This window comes from Mesoplodon densirostris, chromosome 2 (assembly GCF_025265405.1).
Source record: "Mesoplodon densirostris isolate mMesDen1 chromosome 2, mMesDen1 primary haplotype, whole genome shotgun sequence".
In the NCBI taxonomy this organism is placed as follows: Eukaryota; Metazoa; Chordata; class Mammalia; order Artiodactyla; family Ziphiidae; genus Mesoplodon; species Mesoplodon densirostris.
This window is the reverse complement of record NC_082662.1, coordinates 12,137,016-12,160,544: the sequence shown is the minus strand read 5'-3', so window position 1 is coordinate 12,160,544 and position 23,529 is coordinate 12,137,016. Positions and strand designations below refer to the sequence as shown.

General features: G+C 43.2%; 1 protein-coding gene across 1 annotated transcript in view; it reads right to left on the bottom strand.

Moving 5' to 3' along the window:
* LOC132502437 (forkhead-associated domain-containing protein 1-like) overlaps window positions 1-23,084 on the bottom strand; it is a 91,487-nt gene extending 68,403 nt beyond the window's left edge. Inside the window, exons 1-2 of the mRNA XM_060118338.1 lie at window positions 23,042-23,084; window positions 18,753-18,859 (exon numbers count right to left, since the gene is read on the bottom strand). Of these exons, the coding sequence (XP_059974321.1) occupies window positions 18,753-18,845 (93 nt within the window). The 5' untranslated portion in view covers window positions 18,846-18,859; window positions 23,042-23,084. The remainder of the gene's footprint in view (window positions 1-18,752; window positions 18,860-23,041) is intronic.
* Between the last annotated feature and the right edge of the window lie 445 nt (window positions 23,085-23,529).

The following is a 23,529-nucleotide window of genomic DNA, read 5'->3' as shown; positions in this document are numbered from 1 at the left end:
TAATGCAGAAAATGAGAACTAGAGAAAAACACAAAGAAGACATTAAAATCACTTAGACTCCCGTCCCCCAGAGGCAGGCACTGAGAACACGATGGTTCACATCCTTGCAGTCTTTTCTCTATGCTTACAATCTTTTTTAAAAGTTTAAACACAATTGAGCTCACACCACAAAACATAGTTTCATAACTACCTTTTAAAAGCCTTGGTGTACAATGAAGGTTTTTCCCATGTGAATAATTATTACTGCTGCTTCTTAAAAGCTACTCAGAATTTATCTAACCAAAGATGATCTATTTTTCAATAGGGGCCCTGGTGTGACCCCATTTCCCCCAAAAGAGAGAGACCCCAGACAGAGAATTGTCAGTGGGGTCAGAAACCTCCTGTGTAACCACGTTAATAAGAAGAATGAGCAAAACTCGGCACCAAGGAGGAAATATCACATCCCCCCTGGCCCCGGCGCCCTGGACTATGGGCTGCAGGGCACGTGCGAAGTCTTCTGTCTCCTCAGGACACTGCCTATGAGCCATCCACTCCAGCCTGAGACTTTGCAACTATTTTCTAAGTCACTCTTCTCAGAGTGCCTCATCCAACTTTCACAGAGAGTACTTGGACTTAGAAATCTATACTAATGTCCCACAATATAATTATAACCAATAGCTTATATTAATAATAGCTTATAGTATATGAATAGATAATAATATAACTGCATATATTAGTAGAATATATTAATGACACATTATGTGTAATTACACAAATGCCAGGAAATTGGCTAAGTGCTTTACTGCATTATCCCGTTTCATCTTCGCAATAATTCAAAGGGATACTTCCTCATTTAAAACAAATTTAATTTTTTATTGAAGTCTAGTTGATTTACAATGTTGTGTTAGTTTCAGGTGTACAGCAAAGTGATTCAGTTATACATATATATAATATCTATTCTTTTTCAGATTCTTTTCCATCACAGGTTACTGCAAGATATTGAATATAGTTCCCTGTGCTGTACAGTAGGTCCGATAGTTACTCATTTTTTAGATGGGGAAACTGAGGCATAGAACGATTAAGTGTGCCCACAGTCAGCCACTTTGACTCGCCTGGCTTGTTCCCAGGTTTGCCTGATTCAAATGACTGTGCCTTTACCCACTTTTCAAATTTCTACCAAACACTTTGGCACTTAAAATACTGGAACACAAAAAGAAAGCAGGAGTAGCTCTATTAATTTCAGGCAGAGCCAACTTCAGAGGAAGGAAAGTTATCAGGGATAAAGAGAGGCGATACAGAGTGATAAAGGGGTCGATTCTCCAAGCAGACATAACAGTCCTTCATTGTATGTACCCAACAATAGAGCATCAAAGTATGGAAGGCAAAAACTGATAGAACCGCAAGGAGAAGCAGATGAATCCATCGTGGTAGCTGGAGACCTCAACAGCCCTCTGTCAGTGACGGGCAGACCCACCAGGCAGAAAATTAGGAAGAATGAAGTTGAACTGAACAGCACTACCATCATCTGGATCTAACTGGCAACCACACAGCTTCATCCCACAGCAACAAAACACACATCCTTCTCAAGCTCCCATGGAACATTCACCAAGCAGACCACATTCCAGGCCACAAAATATACCTCAACAAATGTAAAAGAATAGAAATTATGCAAAGTACGTTTTCAGAACACAATGGAATTAGGCTAGAAACCAATACCAGAAAGACAGCTGGAAAATCCCCAAATATTTGGAGATTAAACAACACATCTCTAAATAACAGATGGGTCAAGGAGGAAGTCTCATGGGAAATAAAAATTTATCTTGAGCTAAATGAAAATGAAAATACAACCTATGAAAATTTGCAAGATGTAGTGAAAGCAGTGCTTGGAGGGAAGTTTATGGCATTGAAGGCATACATTTGAAAAGATCTAAGCTTCCACCTTATGAAACTAGAGAAAGAAGAGCAATATAAGCCTACCACAAGCAGAAGAAAAGAAGCAATGAATGAAATAAAAAGCAGGAAACAACAGAGAAAAGTCAGCAAAATAAAGAGCTGTTTGGTTTTTTTTTTTTTAAAGATCAATAAAATTGACAAACCTCTAGCAGGATAACCAAGAAAAAAAGAGAGAAGATACAAATGACTAAAATCAGAAATGAAAGCGATGGCATCACTACTGATCTCATGGACACTGAAGGGATAATAAAGGAATATTATGAATAATTCTATGCCCACAGATTTTATAAGTTAATGAAGTGGACCATTTCCTTGAAAGACACAATCTACTGAAAGTCACACAAGGAGAAATAAATACTCTGAATAGACTCATATCTAGTAAAGAATTTGAATCAATAATGAATAACCTTCCAAAATGGAAAGCACCAGGCCTGGATGGGTTCACTGGTAAATTCTATCAAACATTAAGGAAAGAATGATATCAGTTCTCAATAGTCTCTTCCAGAAAATAGAAGAAGAGAGAACACTTCCCAGCTCATTCTGTGAGGCCAAACTTATTCTAATAGCAAAACCAGATAAAGGTATTACAAAACAGGAAAACTGCAGACCAATACCTCTCATGAACATAGATGCAAAATCCTCAACAAAATATTAGCAAATTGAATCCAGTGATGTATAAAAAGAGTTCTACACCACAGTCAAGTGGGATTTATTCCAGGTATGCAAGGCTGGTTCAACATTTGGAAATCAATTAATGTAATCCATCACATCAACAGCGTAGAGAAGAGAAATCGCATTATCATAACAGTAGATGCAAAAAGAGCATTTGACAAAATTAAACACCATCCATGATAAACTAACAAACCACCAAACCACCAAAACAACTCTTGGCAAATTAGGGATGGAGGGGAACTTCCTCAACCTGATAAAGTACATCTATAAAAACCCTAAAGCTAACGTCATATTTAATGGTGAGAAACTAGAAACTTTCCAATTAAGATCAGGAATAAGGTGAAGATGTCCCCTTTCACCACTCATTTTCAACATTGTACTGTATGTCCTAGCTAATGCAACAAGGCAAGAGAAGAGAATAAAAGATAGATTGGGAAGGAAAAAGAAATCTTCTTTGGTGAGGTGTTTGTTCAGATCTTTTGCCCATTTTGCAGATGGCATGATTGTCTATGCAGAAAATCCCAAAGAACCGACAGAAAGCCCTCCTGGAATGAATGAGCAATTATAGCCAGGCTGCAGGATACATGATTAATATACAAAAGTCAATTGCTTTCCTATATACCAACAATAAACAAGTGGAATTTGAAATTAAAAACACAACACCATTTACATTAGCACCAAAAAAAAAAAAAAAATGAAATACTTAGGAATAAATCTAACAAAATACTTAGCTATATGAAGAGGTATAGGAAGAAAACTACAAAATGTTGATGAAAGAAATCAAAGTAGTCTAAATAAATGAAGAGATATTTCATGTTGATTTGAAATTCCTTAATAATATATGATGTTTAACATCTTTTCATATGCTTATTTGACATTCTGTAGATTTTCTTTGGTGAGGTGTCTGTTGAGCTCTTTTGCCCATTTTTAAGTTGGGTTGTTTGGTTTGTTATTGTTGACTTTTAAGACCCATTTATCTTGTTTATTTATTTATTTTATTGAAATGTAGTTGATTTACAATGTTGTATTAATTTCTGCTGTACAGCAAAGTGATTCAGTTATACATATATATACATTCTTTTGAAAATATTCTTTTCCATTATGGTTTATCACAGGATATTGGATATAGTTCCCTGTGCTATACAGTAGGACCTTGTTGTTTATCCATCCTGGATGTAACAGCTCACATCTGCTAACCTCAACCTCCCACTCCATCTCTCCCTCAACCCCCTCCCCCTTGGCAACCACAGCCTGTTCTCTATATCCATGAAGACTCATGTATTTTGGATACATGCTTACAGCATCTTTATTCATAACTGCCAAAAACTGGAAGCCACCAAGATATCCTTTAAAAGGTAAATGGATAAACAAATTGTGGTACATCCATACAATGAAATACTAGTGATAAAAATAAATGAGTTATCAAATAACAAAAAAGACATGGAGGAATCTTAAATGCATATTGCTTAGTGAAAGAACCTAGTGTGAAAAGGATACATACCGTATGATTCCAACTGTATGAAATTCTGTAAAAAGTAAAACTATAAGGAGAGTAAAAGATCAGTGCTTGCCAGGGGCACAGGGGCTCTGGGGCTCAGGATGAAGAGGAGGGGCACAGGGCATTTTAGGGCAGTGAAAATATTTGTTATGATACTGTAATGGTGGATACTTGTCACTATACATTTGTCAAAACGAAAGAACGTACAACACAAAGAGTGAACCCTAATGTAAACTATGGACTTAGTTAATCATAGCATATCAATATCGGTTCATCAGTTGTAACAAATGTACCGCACTAATGCATGATGTTAATAATAGAGGAAACAGTGTGTATTGGAGGGGTGGATATATGGGAACTCTCTGTATTCTCTGCTCAATTTCCTGTAAACCTAAAACTGTTCAAAAAAATAAAGTATTAAAAAAAGTAAAACACATTAGTTCTTTGGAAAATGTCACCCACATCATCTTCATCACCATTGCCATTGATCTTTGTGTACTTTGAACCTTTGATAACCCATGAATGAGAGAAACTCTGTGTGTTACATTTTGTTTTTCTCTTCCCAGGCTTCACTGCTTTCAGTTCCTCAAAAACTGTCAAGCCATTATTAAGAAATCAAAGCAAGCAGGAAGTTTTAAATGACTCCACAAATTTGGGTGAGCCTCTACCACATGTTAGGCCAGGAGACAGCTTCCTAGTTCGGCCCTATAATATCACTCGCTCCCTTACTTGGAAAATTGCTAAATGCTACTACTGGACAGATGCCCTGCTGCTAATACAGACTGACTCTATAAGCCCCAGCCTACTCAGCTGTCCAACTATGAGATGAACTGTTATTTATTTATTATTATTTTTATTATTATCCTTATCATCATCTAACATGTTTTGAGGGCTTCCTGTGAACTGGGCCCTGCTGAAGCATTTTGTGTGCAGTTTTATCATTTAATCTGCATGACAGCCCTAGACAGGGACTCTATTATTATCTCCATCTTAGAGATGAAGAAGCTGAGACTCAAAAGGTGAAGTGAGAGGACAGCATTACCTTGATACCAAACCCAGACAAAGACACTACAAGAAAACTACAGACCAATATCTCTTATGAACACTGATACCACAATCCTCAACAAAATAGGAGGAAACCGAATTCAACAGCACATTAAAAGGATCATACACTATGATCAAGTGGGATTTATTCTTGGAATGCAGACTTGATGGTTCAACATATGAAAATTAATCCATGTAATACATCACATTAACAGAAAGAAGGAAAGAATGATCATCTCGATTGATGTACAAAAAGCATTTGACAAAATGCAACATTCTTTCATGATAAAAGCACTCAACAAACAGGGAAAAGAGGGAAATTACCTCAACATAATAAAGGTCAAATATGAAAGGCCCACAGGTAGCATCATACTCAAAGGTGAAAGACTGAAAGCTTTTCCTCTAATTTCAAGAATAAGATAAGGATACCTGCTTTTGCCACTTCTATTCAACAAAGTACTGGAAGTCCTAGCCAGAGCAATTAGGCAAGAAAAAGAAATAAAGGCATCCAAATTCGAAAGGAAGAAGTAAAATTATCTCTGTTCACAGGCAACATGATCTTACATGTACAAAATCCTAAAGAGTCCATGAAAACCCACAACCCTCTTAGAACCAATAAATAACATTCGCTAGCAAAATCGTAGGATACATCAACACACAAACATCAGTTGTGTTTCTATATACTCACAATGAACAATCTGAAAAGGAAGTTAAGAAAATAATTTCATTTACAATAGCATCAAAATGAATAACATATTTTGGGATAAATTCAACCAAGATGGTAAAAGATGTGTACACTGAAAACTACAAAGTGCTGCTGAAAGAAATTAAAGACACAAATAAATGGAAAGACACCCTGTATTCGTAGGTTGGAAGACTTAATATTGTGAAGATGTCATTACTACACAGCAGGATCTACAGATTCAAAATCCCAACAGCAGTTTTGGCAGAAATAGAAAAATCCATCCTAAAATTCATATGGAATCTCAGTGGACCCCAAATAGCCAAAATAATCTTGAGAAAGAAAAGCAAAGCTGGAGGTCTCACACTTCCTGATTTCAAAACTTACTGCATACAAAGGTACAGTAATCAAAACAGTGTGATACCGACATAAGGTCAGGCACATAGGCCAATAGAATAGAATAGAGAGCAGAGAAATAAAACTTTGCATATATGATCCAATGATTTTTGACAAGGGTGCCAAGATTATTCAAGGGGGAAAGAACAGTATTTTCAACAAATGATGCTGGGAAAGACTGCAAAAGAATTAAGTTGAACTCTTACCTTACACCATGTATAAAAATTAACTCAAAGTGGATCAAAGACTTAAACATAGTCTAAAACTTTTAGAGGAAAACACAGGAGGAAAGCTTTATGACATTGGATTTGGCAATGCATTTTTGGGTATGATACCAAAAGCATAGGCAGCAAAAGTAAAAATAGATAAATTCAACTATATCAAAAATTAAAACTTCTGTGAATCAAAGGACACAATAAACAGGGTGAAAGGCCATCTAGAGAATGGGAGAAAATAGTTGCAAATCACAAATCTGAAAAAGGGTTAATATGAAGAATATATAGAGAACTATAACTCAACAACAACAACAAAAAAGAACCCCCAAATAACCTGATCAAATATGGGCAAAGAACTGGAATAGACATTTCTCCAAAGAAGATATATAAATGTCCAACAAGCATATAAAAAGTGCTCAACACTACTAGTCATTAGGGAAATGCAAATCAAAACCACAGTGAGATACCATCTCATACCCATTAGGATGGCTACTATCAAAAACAAACAAACAGCAACAGAAAATAACAAGTGTTGGCAAGGATGTAGAGTAGGGGAACACTTATGCACCGCTGAGAAGGTAAAATGGTGCAGCTGATATGGAAAACAGTAGAGCGGCTTCTCAAACAATTTAGAATAAGATTATCATATGATCCAGCAAATCCACTTCTGGGTATATACCCCAAAGAATTGAAAGCAGGAACTTAAAGAGTTATTTGTACACTCATGTTTATAGTAGCATTATTCACAATTGCCAAAAGGTGGAAGCCACCCAAGTGCCCACTGACTGATGATTGGATAAGCAAAATGTGGTCCATCCATAACAGTGGAATATTATTCAGTGTAGGAGGAAGGAAATTCTGACACATGCTACAACATGGATGAACTGTGAGGACATTATGTGAAATAAGTGTCACAAAAAGGCAAATTTTGTATGATTCCACTATGTGAGGTACATAGAGTAGTCAGGCTTATAGAAACAAAATAGAACAGGGGTTGCCAGGAGCTGGGGAAGGGGAAACGGGGAGTTGTTGTTTAATGGGTACAGTTTCAGTTTTGCAAGATGAAAAATTCTGAGGCTGGTTGCACAACAATGTGAATAACTTACAACTACTGATCTGTACACTTAAAAGTGGTTAAGACGGTAAACTTTATAGGTATTTTACCACGATTTAAAAAATGGCTAAGATGAAGGGACTCACTCAACATCAGGATGCTTGCACAGGGCAATGTCAGGGTTTGAACCCAAGTCTAATTCCAAAACTTGTACCTTTGATTTGTACCCTGTGATTTTCAGAGTAGAGAGTGATTTAATAATGAGAGAGGAGACAGGCAGGACCTAATATACAAAACAAGTGCATTTTTTAAGGCTCCTGCATTTAAAATGTCTTTAAAAAGTATATAGTGAGTCCATAAAATATTGAGACATTTAAAGTTCTATTAACAATGACCATCTGCTCTGATGACCCCTGTGCTTTAAGGAAGCCTCCTCGGGAAGCTGACTTAGTTATGACGTTGCCCTGAGGTTCACTGACATTGTCGCTGAGGTTCGACGTGTACCTGGAACCGTCCTTTGGAGCTAGGTTTCAACCTTGCATCACCTGGCATTGGGAAGCCCCATCTCAGACCATAACCTCCCACTCCCGGCCTTCCTTATCCTCTGTCTCGTCCTCTCCTTGAGTCACGTAGCCTTTGCTCCCTGTTTGCTCCCTAAGGGTAATGCCCTATGCTCACCCAGCCTGGGCCCTGCTCAAGCTCACCAGCTCCTTCAAGTCCATCCCGGCCCCCAAACCCTCCTGCCACCCTCACACTTCTGTCCTGAGGCTGGCCCAGTGCCCTTTGGGCCCCCCAGCCAGCAGGTCCCTGCTCTCAGGCTTTTCATTCTACTTTGACAACAGCCTCCTAGGTCTTCACCTCCTGCACCTGCCCCCATCCTCCATCTGCTTCTCCCGACCCTCCTCCATCCCTTTCCACGGCGCCCTCTGCCCAGCAGGCCCACCTGTGTGGCTACATCCATGGGCTGATGGGCTCCTTGTGTCTGGTTTCTGGTTGGGTTTGGCCAATGGGGGGGTTAGAGATCAGAGCAGGGAGGAGAGAGCTTGGGGTAATTACTCCCCTGGCTTCCATTCTCTGGGGCCACACAGCTTCTCTCAGAGGACTCTACCCAGCCCTCGGGGTCTCCGGGTCCCAGGAAATGCCCCTGCCCCTCACCCCTCAGCTCTGGGGGTGGGAACAGTCCTCACTCATACTAGCTCTGGGCCCTGCACTATCCTTTGTGGTTTCTCTGAGCCCTGCCCACTCCCTATGGAGTCCCTTCAGGAAACTCCCCTCCATCACTCCACACCCCTGTGAATGTGCCTTCAGCTCCCTGCCAGGACCTGGACTTCCCAGGCAGGGAGAAGCTCTTAGATGGGACCTTCAAGCCTTCTCTTAGCTGCCAAGGGCCTCCGGGTGGTCCTGCCTTCATCCCACCGTGGTCTGGTCCCTCTCCTCAACCATCTCCTCTTCTGCATCCTCACCTTGACAGTGTAACTTCCGTCTAACCTGTGAACGTGCTCACCACCCCCTCGGCCTGGAAACGCCGCCCCTTCCCCCTTCCTTTCCTTTATTGTCAAATGGCTTCAAGAAGTTCCTCTCCCGCTGGGTCCTCAACCCACTGCCATTGCCCTCGGGGGCCTCCTCGGGCTCTCGGCCTCCCTGTGACATGTGACACAGTTGTCAGAGAGAGGCACGTGGCCTGGTGGTTCAAGGGTTGGGGGAGCAGGGCAACATGGTGGTTATTAGACTGGGCTCGAGTCCAGCTCTCCTACTTCCTAGCAGGGTGACCTTGGGCAAGTGATACCTCAGCTTCCTCATCTGTAAGGTAACAAAAGGACTGTCTTATAAGCTACTGGTGACCTATAAATGATATAATACATACTAAAGCACTTAGAAGAGAACATAGGGCAAATGGGAAATGTTCTCTATTATGAGCAAGAGGATGGGCTCTGGAGTTAGAAAGCCTTGAGTTCAACTCCCACCTCTGCTACCTTCCAGCTGTGCAGCCTGGGGCACGGTTCTTTGCTTCTCTTTGGTTGCTCCCTGAGCAGCAAAAATGAGTTTGATAAGCTGGGCTTCGTAGGATTGACAAAAGGTACTGCTTGGTGACATGTTCAAAGGAGTGGGATAACATTTTTGAAATTAACTTGTGTGTGTGTGTGTGCGTGTGTGTGTGTGTTTTATCTATTTCTTTTAACCTTTTGGTTCTAGGCTATCCCATCCCCCAGCCCCATCCCCCCACTGCCTCCGGAAAGGGATGTATTGCAGAAATAGTAAAAAAAAATGGGGTTTTCAAAAGAATAAGGATATGAGGAAACGGCCAGGCGCTGGTGAGACGACGAGTCTGGGAGTGGAAGGAAAGAAGAAGCTTCTCTGCTTCCCTGTCGGCTGGATCCTTCCTCCCCGGTCTCCCCGGGAGAGCCCTGTGGACCGGCAAGGCCTCAGGAGAGGCTGGTCCTGAAAGCAGACCGCCCGAGCGTGGTGCCCAGTGCTCCAGCCTCCCCCTGTGACCCCAGGCAGGATACTCAGCCTATCTGTGCCTCAACGCCCTCATCTGTAAAGTGGGGCAAACAACACTAACCTCCTAAGGATGAAATGAGTTAATACACTCGAGAGTGCCCAGAACAGTACCTGGCACACAGCAAGCTGTCTCTGTGATGAATACCCTCAGCCTGGCAGCAGCGCTCTGGCTCCCTCACCTCTCTGACTGCTTCCAGGTCTCCGCGCCGGGCTCCTCTCCCCTCAGATGTCCGTTTCCTCCTCACTCTGTCTATGGGCTGGGGCCACTGTGCCACCCCCTCGATTCGCAGGTGTGTGTTTCCAACCCCTGGTTCATCTCCAGGCCCCAAACTGCCTGGCTGCTTCCGGGATGTTGAGGTGCTCACTCAACCCGTCCTGCTTCCTGCCCTCTTGGTAACGGTATTATCACCTGCCAGCTCATCCAGCCATCTTTCTCCGTGACCTGTGGCATTGATCCTACTGATTCTTCCAGAAAGCTCTCAGACCAGTCCCAAAGCAACGGTCCAGTCAGGTGGTAGTATTAATGTGGTGGGCAGAATGGTCTCCCAAAGATGCCCATGACCTGATCCCCAGAACCTGGGAATATGCTCCATGAGGTGGCCAAAGGGACTGTGCCGATGTCAAGGTTCCTAATCAGTGCTCTTAAAAGAGGGAGACTAAGGACTTCCCTGGTGTTGCAGTGGTTAAGAATCCGCCTGCCAATGCAAGGGACACGGGTTCGAGCCCTGGTCCGGGAAGATCCCACGTGCCATGGAGCAACAAAGCCCGTGTGCCACAACTACCGAGCCTGCGCTCCAGAGCCCACGAGCCACAACTACTGAGCCCACGTGCCACAACTACTGAATCTGCGTGCCTAGAGCCCGTGCTCCACAACAAGAGAAGCCACTGCAATGAGAAGCCCGTGCACCGCAACAAAGAGTAACCCTCGCTCGCTGCAACTAGAGAAAGCCTGTGCTCAGCCACGAAGACCAAACCCAGCCAAAAACTTTTTAAAATTTTTTTAAAAAGTGGGAGACTATCCTGGGTTATCCAGGTGGGACTAATTGAACTCCACCAGTCCTTATAAGCAGAGAACTTACTCTGGCTGGATTGGAGAGATAAGTGGTGGTTCTTGCTGGGCCCCCACTTAACAGCCCCAATGCTCCTCTTCCTGGGAAAGCACCAGGTCAATGTTTCCTCTTTACCCAAATCCCCCCCTAGATGGCACCACCTCAGTCTGTTGCATGAATGAGGATCAGGAGAACATTCATCTCACATTTCACTGACAACCCCCATTCTGGATTCCACAGGGTGGAATTTCCCTAGCTTAGTCAATTATCTTGTTATCTCAGTTAACTGAGAATTTCCAATTTAGATATTAGATGTTCCCAAAGCTAAATTTACACTCAAAAAGTGAAGCTTCTGTTTTTAGAAGCTTGAGTCAGCTCAGTCTGAAACTCAGCCCCACCTCCCCCGTCTAGCTGTGTGATTTGGGCCAGTTCCTTAACCTTTCTGAGTCCCATGTCCATGTCATCAAATGAGGATAATAATGATAATAGTAGTTCTCACCCGCACAGGATTTGTTTTGTGGATATAATTCTATAAATATATATACAGAACATACATAGATGATGTATAAAGCCATGTGAGATGCAGTAAGTAGTCCATAAATGTATGCTGTAGCTGTTTGTATTGTGTATGCTATTCAAAAGATTATGATCCTTCTTTCATCTCACATCCATCACAATGGCTACTATAAAAAAAAAGGGAAATCACAAGTGTTGGTGAGGACGCAGGGAAAGTGGAACCCTTGTGCCCTGTTGTGAGAATGTAACTTGGTGCAGCCACTATGGAAAACAGCATGGCAGTTCCTCAAACAATTAAAAATAAAATTATCATATGATCCAGCAAGTCTACTTTTGGGTATATATCCCAAAGAACTGAAAGCAGGGCCTTGAAGAGATATTTATACACCCATGTTCATAGCATTGTTTGCAACAGCCAAAAGGTGGAAACAACCCAAGTGTCCATCACTAGATGAATGAATAAACAAAATGTGGTGAATCCACACAATGGAATATTATTCAGCCTTAAAAAAAGGAAGGAAATTCGGACACATGCTACAGCATGGATGAACATGGACATTATACTCAGTGAAAGGATATTATACTCAGTGAAAGAAGCCAGTCATGAAAAGACAAATACTGTTATGATTCTACTTATATGAGATACCCAGAGTAGCCAAGGTCATAGAGACAGAAAGCAGAACGGTGGTTGCTGGGGGCTGGGATGGGGGGACAAGGGGAGTTGTTGTTTCATGGGTGCAGTTTCAGTTCTGCAAGATTCAAAGAGTTCTGGAGATGGATGGGGGTGATGGCTGCACAACAGTGTGAATATATTTAATGCCACTGAACTGCACACTTAATAAAAGTGGTTAAGATGGTAAATTTTATGTTATGCATATCTTACCACAATAAAAAAAATGAGAAAAATGAGATCACGATCTAGCCCTTTCCTCTGAACTTTTTCCTCTTGGAAGCCCTCCATCTGCTGGTGAGAAACTAGTCCCATCAATTGCTGTGGTGGGTACTGACCAATGAAATCAGCCGCCAGTTCCCAAACAGGGGACAAAACATTCCCTGAGGACTGGTGAGACCAAACAGGTGAACCCCCAGAGCAAGGAGCACTTGGGGAGAAGCCAGGGGTGAGGTGGGGGTGAGGGGGGAGGATGGGAGCACAACCCAGGCAGGAGGACAAGCGCGATGCAGATGGGGAGCCAGCAAGTGCACCCTCCCAGGCCTGTTTCATTCCGTGGATTTCCCCACAGAGAGTCCACCTGTCACCTTATGTCTCAAAATGCAGGTGTTCGCTTAGAATAAGAGAAATGTGAATTAAAATGACACAGGTACCATACTTCACTCCGTAGATCAGTGAAGATCCAATGGGGGGTCAGCACCCTAGGCTGGGGAGGGAGTGGGAGACGGGCGTCCACTGCTGGCAGGACACCACATCCAGAAACCTCTGGTGGGCAATTTGGCCATGCCCATCAGAGTTACAGCTGTGTGTGTCCTTTGACAGAGCAGACATACCTGCAAGTCCGTGAAATGATGCAAATAATAGGAGAATCCCAGCAGCCTTGTTTAATAATAATAAACAAGACTATGGTGTAGGCTCTGGTTCTTTTCTGAGAGGCAGCCCACAACTGGCAGGGGCCAGGAAAAGGGACAAGAGTCATCCGGCTGGATGGGATTGGGGGTGTGTGTATGAGATCAGTCTGGCTTCATGACCCTCAGATCCCATGCTAGAAGGGCTGACACAGGCTGGAGAGATGGCTCCACCCATGAGAAAGGAGATGGCTGGCAGGACACTGACCACCGAGGGTGAGGGGTGGACACCAGCTTTTCATCCCCCTGTCATGTCTGTTCTTTCTTTTTCTCTTCCATCTCCACCCTCGTAGCTGCAGCCCTGCGCTGACTGGGGCTGTCCTAGAGCTCAGTCTTCTAGTGATCCTGGGACTTCCCCAGGGTGGGACTGGGGGAGTCCCTGGGGAGGGGGTAGGGTCAGTCAGCCCTTCATTGTTTACCCTTCGCTTCTCTTTTCCTCAAAACAAAGTTTATTGAAAGAATACACACACACACACACACACACACACACACACACACACACACAAGCAGGAGTTCTGCTGATCAAGAAGGGAGAGGGTGGGAGCACTGATGGTGGGGTTCTCAAAGTGTGGTCCTGGAGCCAACTCCAGGGGACTCCATTCCCCCCACCTGAACCTGGGGAGCATATAAATGTGAAGATTCCTGGGCCTTACCCCAAACCCACTGGGTCAGAATGCCTAGGAGTTCATGTTGAACAACCACTCTTAAACATACGGAAAATCCAACAACCACTGGCTTTGGTGTTTCTTCATTCTGGAAGAACTGAGTCCCTTTCTCAGCAGAGTTTAAATAACAGCCACATCCAACTCTAAAAATTACAGTTTACAAGGCACATCAAATCATATAAATTATAACTTGCAAGGTTTAGCTGTGAAATGAGCAAGGCTGAGGCTTTTGAGCCATGTAAAATGGGAGAGGGGAGATTGTGAATAGAGCTCCTGATGGCTCGTCTGCACACAGCAGCTGGGATGTTCACTGGCAGGTCTCCCCCTTGTTTACAATCCTTCAAGCCTTCTTCCCACTGCTTTTCAGATAAAGATCAAAACCCTTATGGTGACTTGAAGGAGGCCGACTTGTCCCTTAGCCCTCCTCCTTCCCACTCTGACTTCTGGATGCCCTGGTTTTCTCTCAGTCCCTTGGATTCACAATATGCTCTTCCACCGCAGTGCCCTTGTACATGCCATTCCCTTCTCCTTTTGTCTAGTTAAGTCCTCCTTGTCTTCCATATTCCTTTCCTTTACAGCCCCAATGTTAGAATGGAATTAGTCACACCTTTGTGGGATCATTTGACTTATTTCTCTCTCTCCTGGCAGCTTCCTGATGGCAGGGACCATGTCCAGTTCTGCCATCACTGTACCCCTAGACTTGGCTTGGTGCTGAGGCTCTGGGTAAATACTGTGCAATGAATGAGTGATAGCAACAGTTATCACTGTTGACTATAAACAGTTCTCACTAGCCTGGCTATAAACAGGCTTCCTATTGCCTTAGGGAACCAAACTCCTTACAGGATATAGAAAAAAGTCTGGAGGGTAAAACCCTGCAAATATCAATATTGATTTTTCCCTGAGCCAAATGATTACAAGTGACTTTTATTTTCTTCCTCATATTTTCCTTTCTCCCAATTTTTAAAAACAAGAAGCATGTAACTACCTTCCATTATCGGAAAGAGTAAATGATGTCGAAATACTACGATACCAATAGTCAAAACAACATGTCAGCCTTGCTGATGAGTAGAAATCTTTAGAAGCATGACTGCCTATTCTTTAGGATTGATCCAGGCAAATAAAACAATCTTTTTTATTTGCTAGATGTAACCTCTGGGTAATTGCAAGGATGACTTTTTAGTAATATAAATCCCTGAATTTTTTTTTTTTTTTTTTTTTGCGGTACACGGGCCTCTCACTGTTGTGGCCTCTCCCGTTGCAGAGCTCAGGCTCCGGACACGCAGGCTCAGCGTCCATGGCTCACAGGCCCAGCCGCTCCGCGGCATGTGGGATATTCCCGGACAGGGCACGAACCCGTGTCCCTTGCATCGGCAGGCGGACTCTCAACCACTTCGCCACCAGGGAAGCCTAGTGACATACTTCTTAAGCTAAGTCCGAGGAGCAGTAAGGACTCAATTATTTCTATACAATGAATGCAACTCAATTTCTGTCTAGTTAATAACTGTCCTCATTAGTTCCCTTTTCCAAATGGCTTATTAATGTCAGTGGATCCTCATCTCAACCCTGTGCACCTCTGAGGATTCTTCTCAGTCTCTGTTTTAGGAGACCATAATAATGATCATTGTGTCATTCACTGAGCACCACATGCCAGGCTCTTTATATGCATTTCTCAGTTAATCCTCAGAATAACCCTGTGAGGTAAGAGGTTTACAGACAGGGAAAAGGAGCTCAGAGTGATTAAGTAATTTGGTTGAAGTCACTCAGCCACAAAGTAGCCTAATGAGATTCAAACCCAGCTCTGTCTATCTCCAAAGCCTGTGCTTTTAAAAATTACTACAGTTTTCTAATATCATAGTCAGGTTCAAAACAGAGATCTCTGTCTCTACTTTAGCCAGACAGGAAATAAAACTACCCCAAATCTATGCCTTGTTAGGATAAAGAAGAAACGACAGTTCTTCTTCTTCTTCTTTTTCCTCCCACTTTGCACACTGCACAGATGTTCTGTGTCCTTGAAGGGAGACCATATCATGGAGGAGAATCTCACGGGGAGGGTCATGGAGTTATCTTTAAATCTGTTGCGTTTACAATAAACATTCTCAGAAAACTAGGAATAAAGAGGGAAATTTCTCACTTGGTAAGAACATGTATATAAACCCTACAGCTAACCTCGTACTTAATGGTGAAAGAGTAACTGCTTTCCCCTAAGGTCAGGAACAAGCGAATATAAGGATTTATACACTGCTCTTGTTCAGCAGAGTCCTGGAAGTCTTAACCAGGGAAATAAAGCAAGGAAAAGAAGATTCAAGGCATTCAGATCTCCTTTTCTGAAAGGAGAAATAAAATTGTTCTTATTTGCAGATGACATGATTGTTTATGTATAAAATCCCAAGAAATCTACACAATCCCTTATATAAGAAAGTGCAGTTAAGGTTGCAAGATACCAAGAAGCATACAAAAATCAACTGTATTTCTATATACTGTCAATGAACATGTGGACACCAAAATTGAAAATATAATACCATTTACAATCACTCAAAAAAAAAAAGAGAGACATACTTAAGTGTAAATCTAACAAAACATGTTCAGGACTCGTATGCTGAAAACTACAAAACACTCATGAGAGACACTGAATAAATGGAGAAATATACCATGATCATGAATTGGAAGACAATGTAGGAGTATATCAATTATTCTCACATTGTTATATACGATTAAACACAATTCCAATCAAAATTACAGCATGATATTTTGTATATACAGACAGGCTTACACTAAAATGTAAATGGAAAGGCAAACGAACTAGAATAGGTTAAAAAATTTTTTTAAAGAAAAGTGGGAGGAATTACTCTACCTGATTTAAGACTTACATAGCGACAGTAATCAAGGCTATCTCATAATGGTAGATCCATTATGACAAATAGATCCATGAAACATAATAGGGAACTAAGAAGTAGCCCCCATAGAAAGTATGGCCAGATTATTTTTGACAAACTTGCAAAAGCAATTCAATGGAGAAAGGATAGTCTTTTCAACAAATGGTTCTGGAACAACTAAATATCCACATGGAAGAAAAATGAACTTTGACCTAAATCTCACATCATAAACGACAGTGAACCCAAAATGGTTCATAGATTTAAACATAAAACTATAAAACACTTAGAAGAAAACATAAGAGAAAATCCTCAGGGTCAGGGACCTTGTGGCATGTTCTTAGACATGACACTAAAAGCATGATCTATAAAAGAAAAAAATAACTACCTGGACTTCATCAAAAGTTAAAGCTTTTGCTCTGTGAAATATTCTGCTAAGAGAATGAAAAGACAAGCTACGGATGGGAGAAAATATTTGCAAACCATCTATCTGACAAGGGACTCATATGTAAAATACATAAAGAATTCTCAAAACTCAATGGTAAAAAAATTAACAATTCGATTAGAGACACTTAAAAGATATGAAGAGATATTTCACTGAAGAGGATATGCAGAAGGCAAACACGTACATGAAAAGACATTTAACATCACTATCGATTTGGGAAATGCAAGTTAAGACTATGATGAGATACCACTACACACTTACTAAAACAGCTAAAATGAAAAACAGTGTTTATGCTAATTGCTGGTAAGGATGTGTCTCATACATTGCTGGTGGAAATAAAAAATGGTACAGCCATGCTGGATAAGTCTGGCGGTTTCTTTACAAACCGAATATATATAAACACATATGTTAATCCATGCAATCATACTCTTTAGCATTTATCACAGAGAAATAAAAACTTATGTTCACACAAAAACCTGTATACAAATGTTTATAGTACATTTATTTGTAATAGCCCCAAATGGAAACAAAATGTCCTTCAAAAAGTGAATGGTTAAACATAGGTGATACGTCCATACCGTGGACTATTACTCAGCAATAAAAGAACAAGCTAATAACCTAAATGGATGTCAAGGGCATTACACTGACTAAAAAAAAAAAAAAAAAAATCAATCGCAAAGGTCATACATAAATGATGAAAATTATAGAGACGGAGAATAGATTAGTGGTTTTCGGAGCGTGGGGACGATGGCGGGAGGAGGAATTGTGACTATAAAAGGAGCATCACAAGGGACATCTCTGATGATGGAATACTCCTATATCCTGATGGCCACACCCAAATCCACACGTGGTAAAATGGCACAGGACTACACACATGCTTCGTGCCATTCTCTCTACCATTTGTGCATCTATAATTATTTCAAAATAAACTTTAAAAAACTCTGTTGAGTGAAGTCTGAGAGTGGTCTGCCTTTCACAGTCCTAAAGGGATTCCATTGCAGTTCTCTTTCTGCTTCAATATTTTAATCCCTTTCAAAATTTTAAAAGGCTCAAAGCCACTGTTTGTATAATTCCTTACTTACAATTTCTTCCAACTTCCTTGGCTGTCAATGAGCTGGGACTGTGGACCAAGCCACAGCTAATTCAGAGAATGGAATGAAATGAAGTGAGAGAGCGCTGAGGCCATGCCCAGGGCTGACCCTGATTTACTACTTGGAGGTACGGGGGCGGGGGAGGGCTGAGGGGCCCATAGTCTCCAGAAGCTCTGGAAAGGGCGAGAAGCCATTGCTCAAGCTGGGCCCTTCAGGTGGCCGTGGCTGCCAGACACGGAGCAGGTGAAGGTCAAGCATCAGCTCTACGCCCACCTTCCAAACCGCGCCATCAGGGTGGGACACTGCACACACAGTCAGCAAAGGACACAGGGCCCATCGCACTTTGCACTGTGCTCATTCTTACCACATGTGCCAGGGAGACCCAGCACATGCAGGGAATGGTTATTGGTGGCACACCGAGGAAGGCTGGGACTGTTAGCCAGAGGCTGTGCTTTACAAGAGACTGGATTCCACAGAACAGTAAGGACTTTTGGTGTTGTGAGGGGTAGGGAGGGTTGCGGACTGGGAAGGAAGAGGTCTTACCTCTAAAACAAGGTCTGAATTTTCATGCCTTCCAATCGTAGTGCTTTTATTCAGGACAAAATAGCCTTCTGCACTCTTTAGATAGGCTTTCATATTCTCTGCTTTCCCTATAAAAGGTTTTCAGAAAACAATTTTGTTAGAAAAATACAGTCCTCTAATTATTCAATGTCATATTTAGAATGAATGGAATACACCATAATGTCCACAGGAGAAGTCAGCAGAGGTAGGAGTGGATAGCTGGACTTAACAATGATCACAATGATAATTCCGCACATTTTTAAGACTGTCCTCTTAACAGTGATATCCGGCATAGATGAGCTTGCTTCTGATCACAAGAGGACATCCTTTATGTAATTCAGAGCACAAACAAGCAATAGCAAAAAAAAAAAAAAAAAACCAAACAAATCTGAATTCCACTGATCACCGCTCTCCACCTCCCATTAAGCTTAGTTTGGGGTTAGTTATCTGACAGAATCAAGTACTCAGTGTTACTAACCCACCACTTACTAGCTCTGTGACTCTGGGTGAGTTACTTATTCTCTCTCTATGCCTCTGTTTCCTCATCTGTAAAATGGGGCTAATAATACTCTGTATCCCAAAGAGTTTTGTGAGGATTAAATGTGAAGCATCTAGAATGGTGATTGATTGCTACACTAAACACCCATTTGTCCTACTGTGATTGTGACTGTTATTAATCTTGGGCTTCTGAACTTTGACTCAAGAAACCCCAACTTCTACAGAGCTTCTTAAAGTGTGGAAGAGTCAGTCACCAAGGAAATGGGCATTAGAAGATACTTTCTTTTTAGTTCACTGCATTCCATCATATATTTATGTTGAAAAAAAAAAGATTTCCAAAGACAAAATATCAAGATTATAGCTTGGCTGTACGGTCAAGACTCTGTACGTATCTTTTCCTGGCATATTATTAGGAAAATGTCAAACACACAGAAAAGTTGAAAGAAGTGGATGGTGAACTTCTATAGAACCACCACACAGATTCTACAATCAACATTTTGCTATATTTGCTTTATCATGTATCTACCCATCTATACATTTTATATTTTAATGCATTTCAAAGTAAATCCTATACATGGTTTTACAATTTATTTATTTATTTTTGGCTGTGTTGGGTCTTCGTTTCTGTGTGAGGGCTTTCTCCAGTTGTGGCAAGCGGGGGCCACTCTTCAACGCGGTGCGCGGGCCTCTCACTATCGCGGCCTCTCGTTGCAGAGCACAGGCTCCAGATGCACAGGCTTGGTAGTTGTGGCTCGCGGGCCTAGTTGCTCCGCGGAATGTGGGATCTTCCCAGACCAGGGCTCGAACCCCTGTCCCCTGTATTAGCAGGCAGATTCTCAACCACTGTGCCACCAGTGAAGCCCTATACATGTTTTTTAAAACATAAAAACGTCAGTGACTTCAGCTGGTTCCAAGATGTTGATGATAATTCACATGATATTTAAGTTCTGATCCATCTCAGTGCCATGTCAAAGAAAGTCTCTTTTCTCCTTTTTTTTTTTTCGGCTGTGTTGGATCTTCGTTGTTGCATGCGGGCTTTCTCTAGTTGTGGCGAGTGGAGGCTACTCTTCCTCACAGTGTGAAGGCTTCTCATTGCGGTGGCTTCTCCTGTTGCGGAGCACGGGCTCTAGGCGTGCAGGCTTCAGTAGTTGCAGCACGTGGGCTCAGTAGTTGCGGCACGCAGGCCCTAGTTGTGGCTCGCGGGCTCTAGAGTGCAGGCTCAGTAGTTGTGGTGCACTGGCTTAGTTGCTCGGAGGCATGTGGAATCTTCTTGGACCAGGGCTCGAACCTGTGTACCCTGCATTGTCAGGCGGATTATTAACCGCTGAGCCACCAGGAAAGTCCCCAAAGTCTCTTTTCAACTGAAAGGTCACTGAAGTGTGAAGTTGTTAGACTGTGGATAAAAACAAAAATCATCTAGGTCTGACCGTAGAGGGTCTCCGGTCTGGCTCTGCTTTCCATCAACATCTCCATCATCATTCCATCACTGAATCCCTACTAAGTGCCAGGCACTGGGCTGTCCTTTTACACACACGGCCTCTTTTCACCCTCAGAACCACCCTGCGAGGCAGGTATCAGTATTGTCCCGCTTTACAAATGAGGAAACTGAGACTCAGAGAAGTTAAGGTCACACAATAGTAAGTGTGTGACAACTCTGGGCCTTTGCCTGTAGCCAGTGTACAAACCTCCATTGCTGCTGGAGGGGCAGAGTAGGGGTGGGGGAATTGCACTGTCTGCTGACACTTGGGACATGTAATAAAAGAAAGTCCTTGAAACCAGCATTCTATCCTCTGAAAGGAAGACGAGACCCTACCTGGGGGTAAGAGAAATAAAAATAAGCAGCATAGTTTATATTTGTAAACTTTGAGGCCTGTGGATGTCCCACAAATATTGATGCTTTCAGATAATGAGAAATACATTTGATTAAGTTCGCTGTCATGTATACAGGGGAAAAGACATTTCCTCTTCCCAAAGAACTATGCTCTGCTGCCTTCAGTTATTAATCTTCAATTGCAGAGGACCATGTTAGCACGCAACACATTCAAGTCTAATTAAGCTAAAATGGAAACTTCCAAGAAATGTCTCTTCTGCAGGAAAACCACAGGAAACGCCACTAATCGAAAACTTAAACTTGGATTATGCGCATATTTGTTTTTTAACTCTCACCCCAGACGTCCCCAAGGCTGGGGTCTTCTCTCTGCTCAGACATCCCGCCTCGGGGCAACCACCTGACCACTCTGGCTAAAGGCACCCTCAGTCATGTTATTCCCCTGCTAGTTTTCCCCTGCTGTGTTTCCTTCCTTGTACTTATCATTCTCTGACATGTTCTTGTTCCTTTCTTTAGTTATGCTTGCTGTTGGTTTCTCTTTCACTAACATATATGCTCCTGGAAAACCAGAACTGTGTTCGTTTTGTTCAGAAGCGATTCTTCATGGGTATGTTGTGTTTGTACCCATCTTCAGAGCAAAGGCATTGAAAGATTTTGTCCTGCACTCACTTTCCGAGGATGCTTGTATGGCAAACAGCTTGGGAGGATAGAGGTAATGTTTCTAATAAAGATAACGGCTCCTTCTGGGGCAAAAATTGGGCAGGTTTGCTAGCAGCCCCTTTCAAAGATTGCAGTTTCCTGAGTTTGGAGTTCCTTACCTGGGACACAGACCCACTGTGCGCACAGCATCCACACTGGCTGCTCTGCACCACCCCGAGGGACTTTCAGGGCAACAGGAACCAATGTGCATATGCAGCTCTGGCTGCCTGTTATGTCAGCTGTGCTGTGAGTAATCAAGTTCTTTGTTTCTGGCCCAGGAGTCTCTTGTCTTCTGCCAGGAACTATAAGCTGGGCAGGCTAACTTACTAACTTTCAAACAGGGTCAAATGTCAGACCCTTTGCAGTTCCTGCCAGTTCTGTGCATTACCCCTTCTCCAGGGTAGGGGGCGGCGGGGGGGGCAGAACCTGACACATAGTAGGTGCTTGGGAAACACTTGCTGAGTGAATGAAAATACAAAGGACACCTCAAAGCAAGTCAGTACAGCCAGCTGGCTAGGAAGCTTTGATAGTAACTACCTTTCATTTTTCCTGTCAGTATCTAGCTTAGATGACTCCTTGGAAAACCTAAATTCTATCTCTTTAGCTTTTGGATTGGACAATATTTCTCCACCTTCATTTTGCCCTGTGCATCACTTCCTTGCGTGAAAACACTGTCAAAGTAATTTGAATGTGTGGAGCTCTGTGAATTCGTTCTTACTCAGTGCCATGGAGCACCAGCCACAGGAAAGAGCAAAAGGGCTTCAGTCATCTGCGTTCCCCCGACCACTTTGGATGGCTCAGAATTGGGCTATAGGAGCAAACTTACTTTTGAGGTTTACAGTGGCCTCAAAGTTCCTTAAAGAAGGGGAGTTCAGGTAAGGGGCGGGTGTGTGTGTGTGTGTGTGTCTCTGACCATTGGGTGGGTGTTGTCCATAAATCAGGGGAAACAGGGGTTCCTCTCTTAATCCCAGCTATACCCACAGGACATCCAAGAGCTGGTGCCCAGGAGAGGCTTAAAGCTCCCGTGCCGCCTCCCTTGGGGGGCGAGGTAGGGGCTGCAATTAGGAAGGAACGGCTGGTGTTGGGGCATCTTTTCTGGGGTGCTCCTGGCGACCCGAGCCTGGATCAGAGAGTTCGGACACGGGTGGCGCCGGGTCCCCTGCCTACCCCAACGCCCTTGACCTCGCAGGGCTGGCCTCCTCCGGCCCAGGTTTCCTCCCGCCGCCTCCTCGCGCGCCGCTCTCACCTGGCCAGAGGAAGAAGCCCACGCCTCGTCCTCCGCCGAGAGCCCTGACCTCCGCCCTGCCGCCCTCCCGCGGAGTCTCCAGGCGAAGGCCCGCAGCGCGCGGGCCCGCCCGGCCTTTGTACAAACGTCGCCACGGCAACGCCATTCTGACGGCCGAGCTGGGGAGGGGCGTGGCGTGCGCGGCGCCCGAGGATGAGGGGGAGGTGCGCTGGCAGCACCCGGCCAATTACAGCCCGCTGCAACGCTGCGAGCCCCCACCGACCTACCCGCTAGAGTTCCCCAGCCCTGTTTCCAGGATGGGGAAACAGGCTCAGTGTTCACAGAAGTAGCTCCAAGTCTTACAGCGGGGAAGGAGCAGCCTCAAGAATCCTTCCTAGTGATCTTAGCTCCAGGCTCGGTGCGTTGAGGAGGGGGTGGTCAGGCGTGGGAGGGTAATGGAACTGAACCACGAGAAGCTTGGAGGTTAGTACCCCCCGTCCCACCCGAAT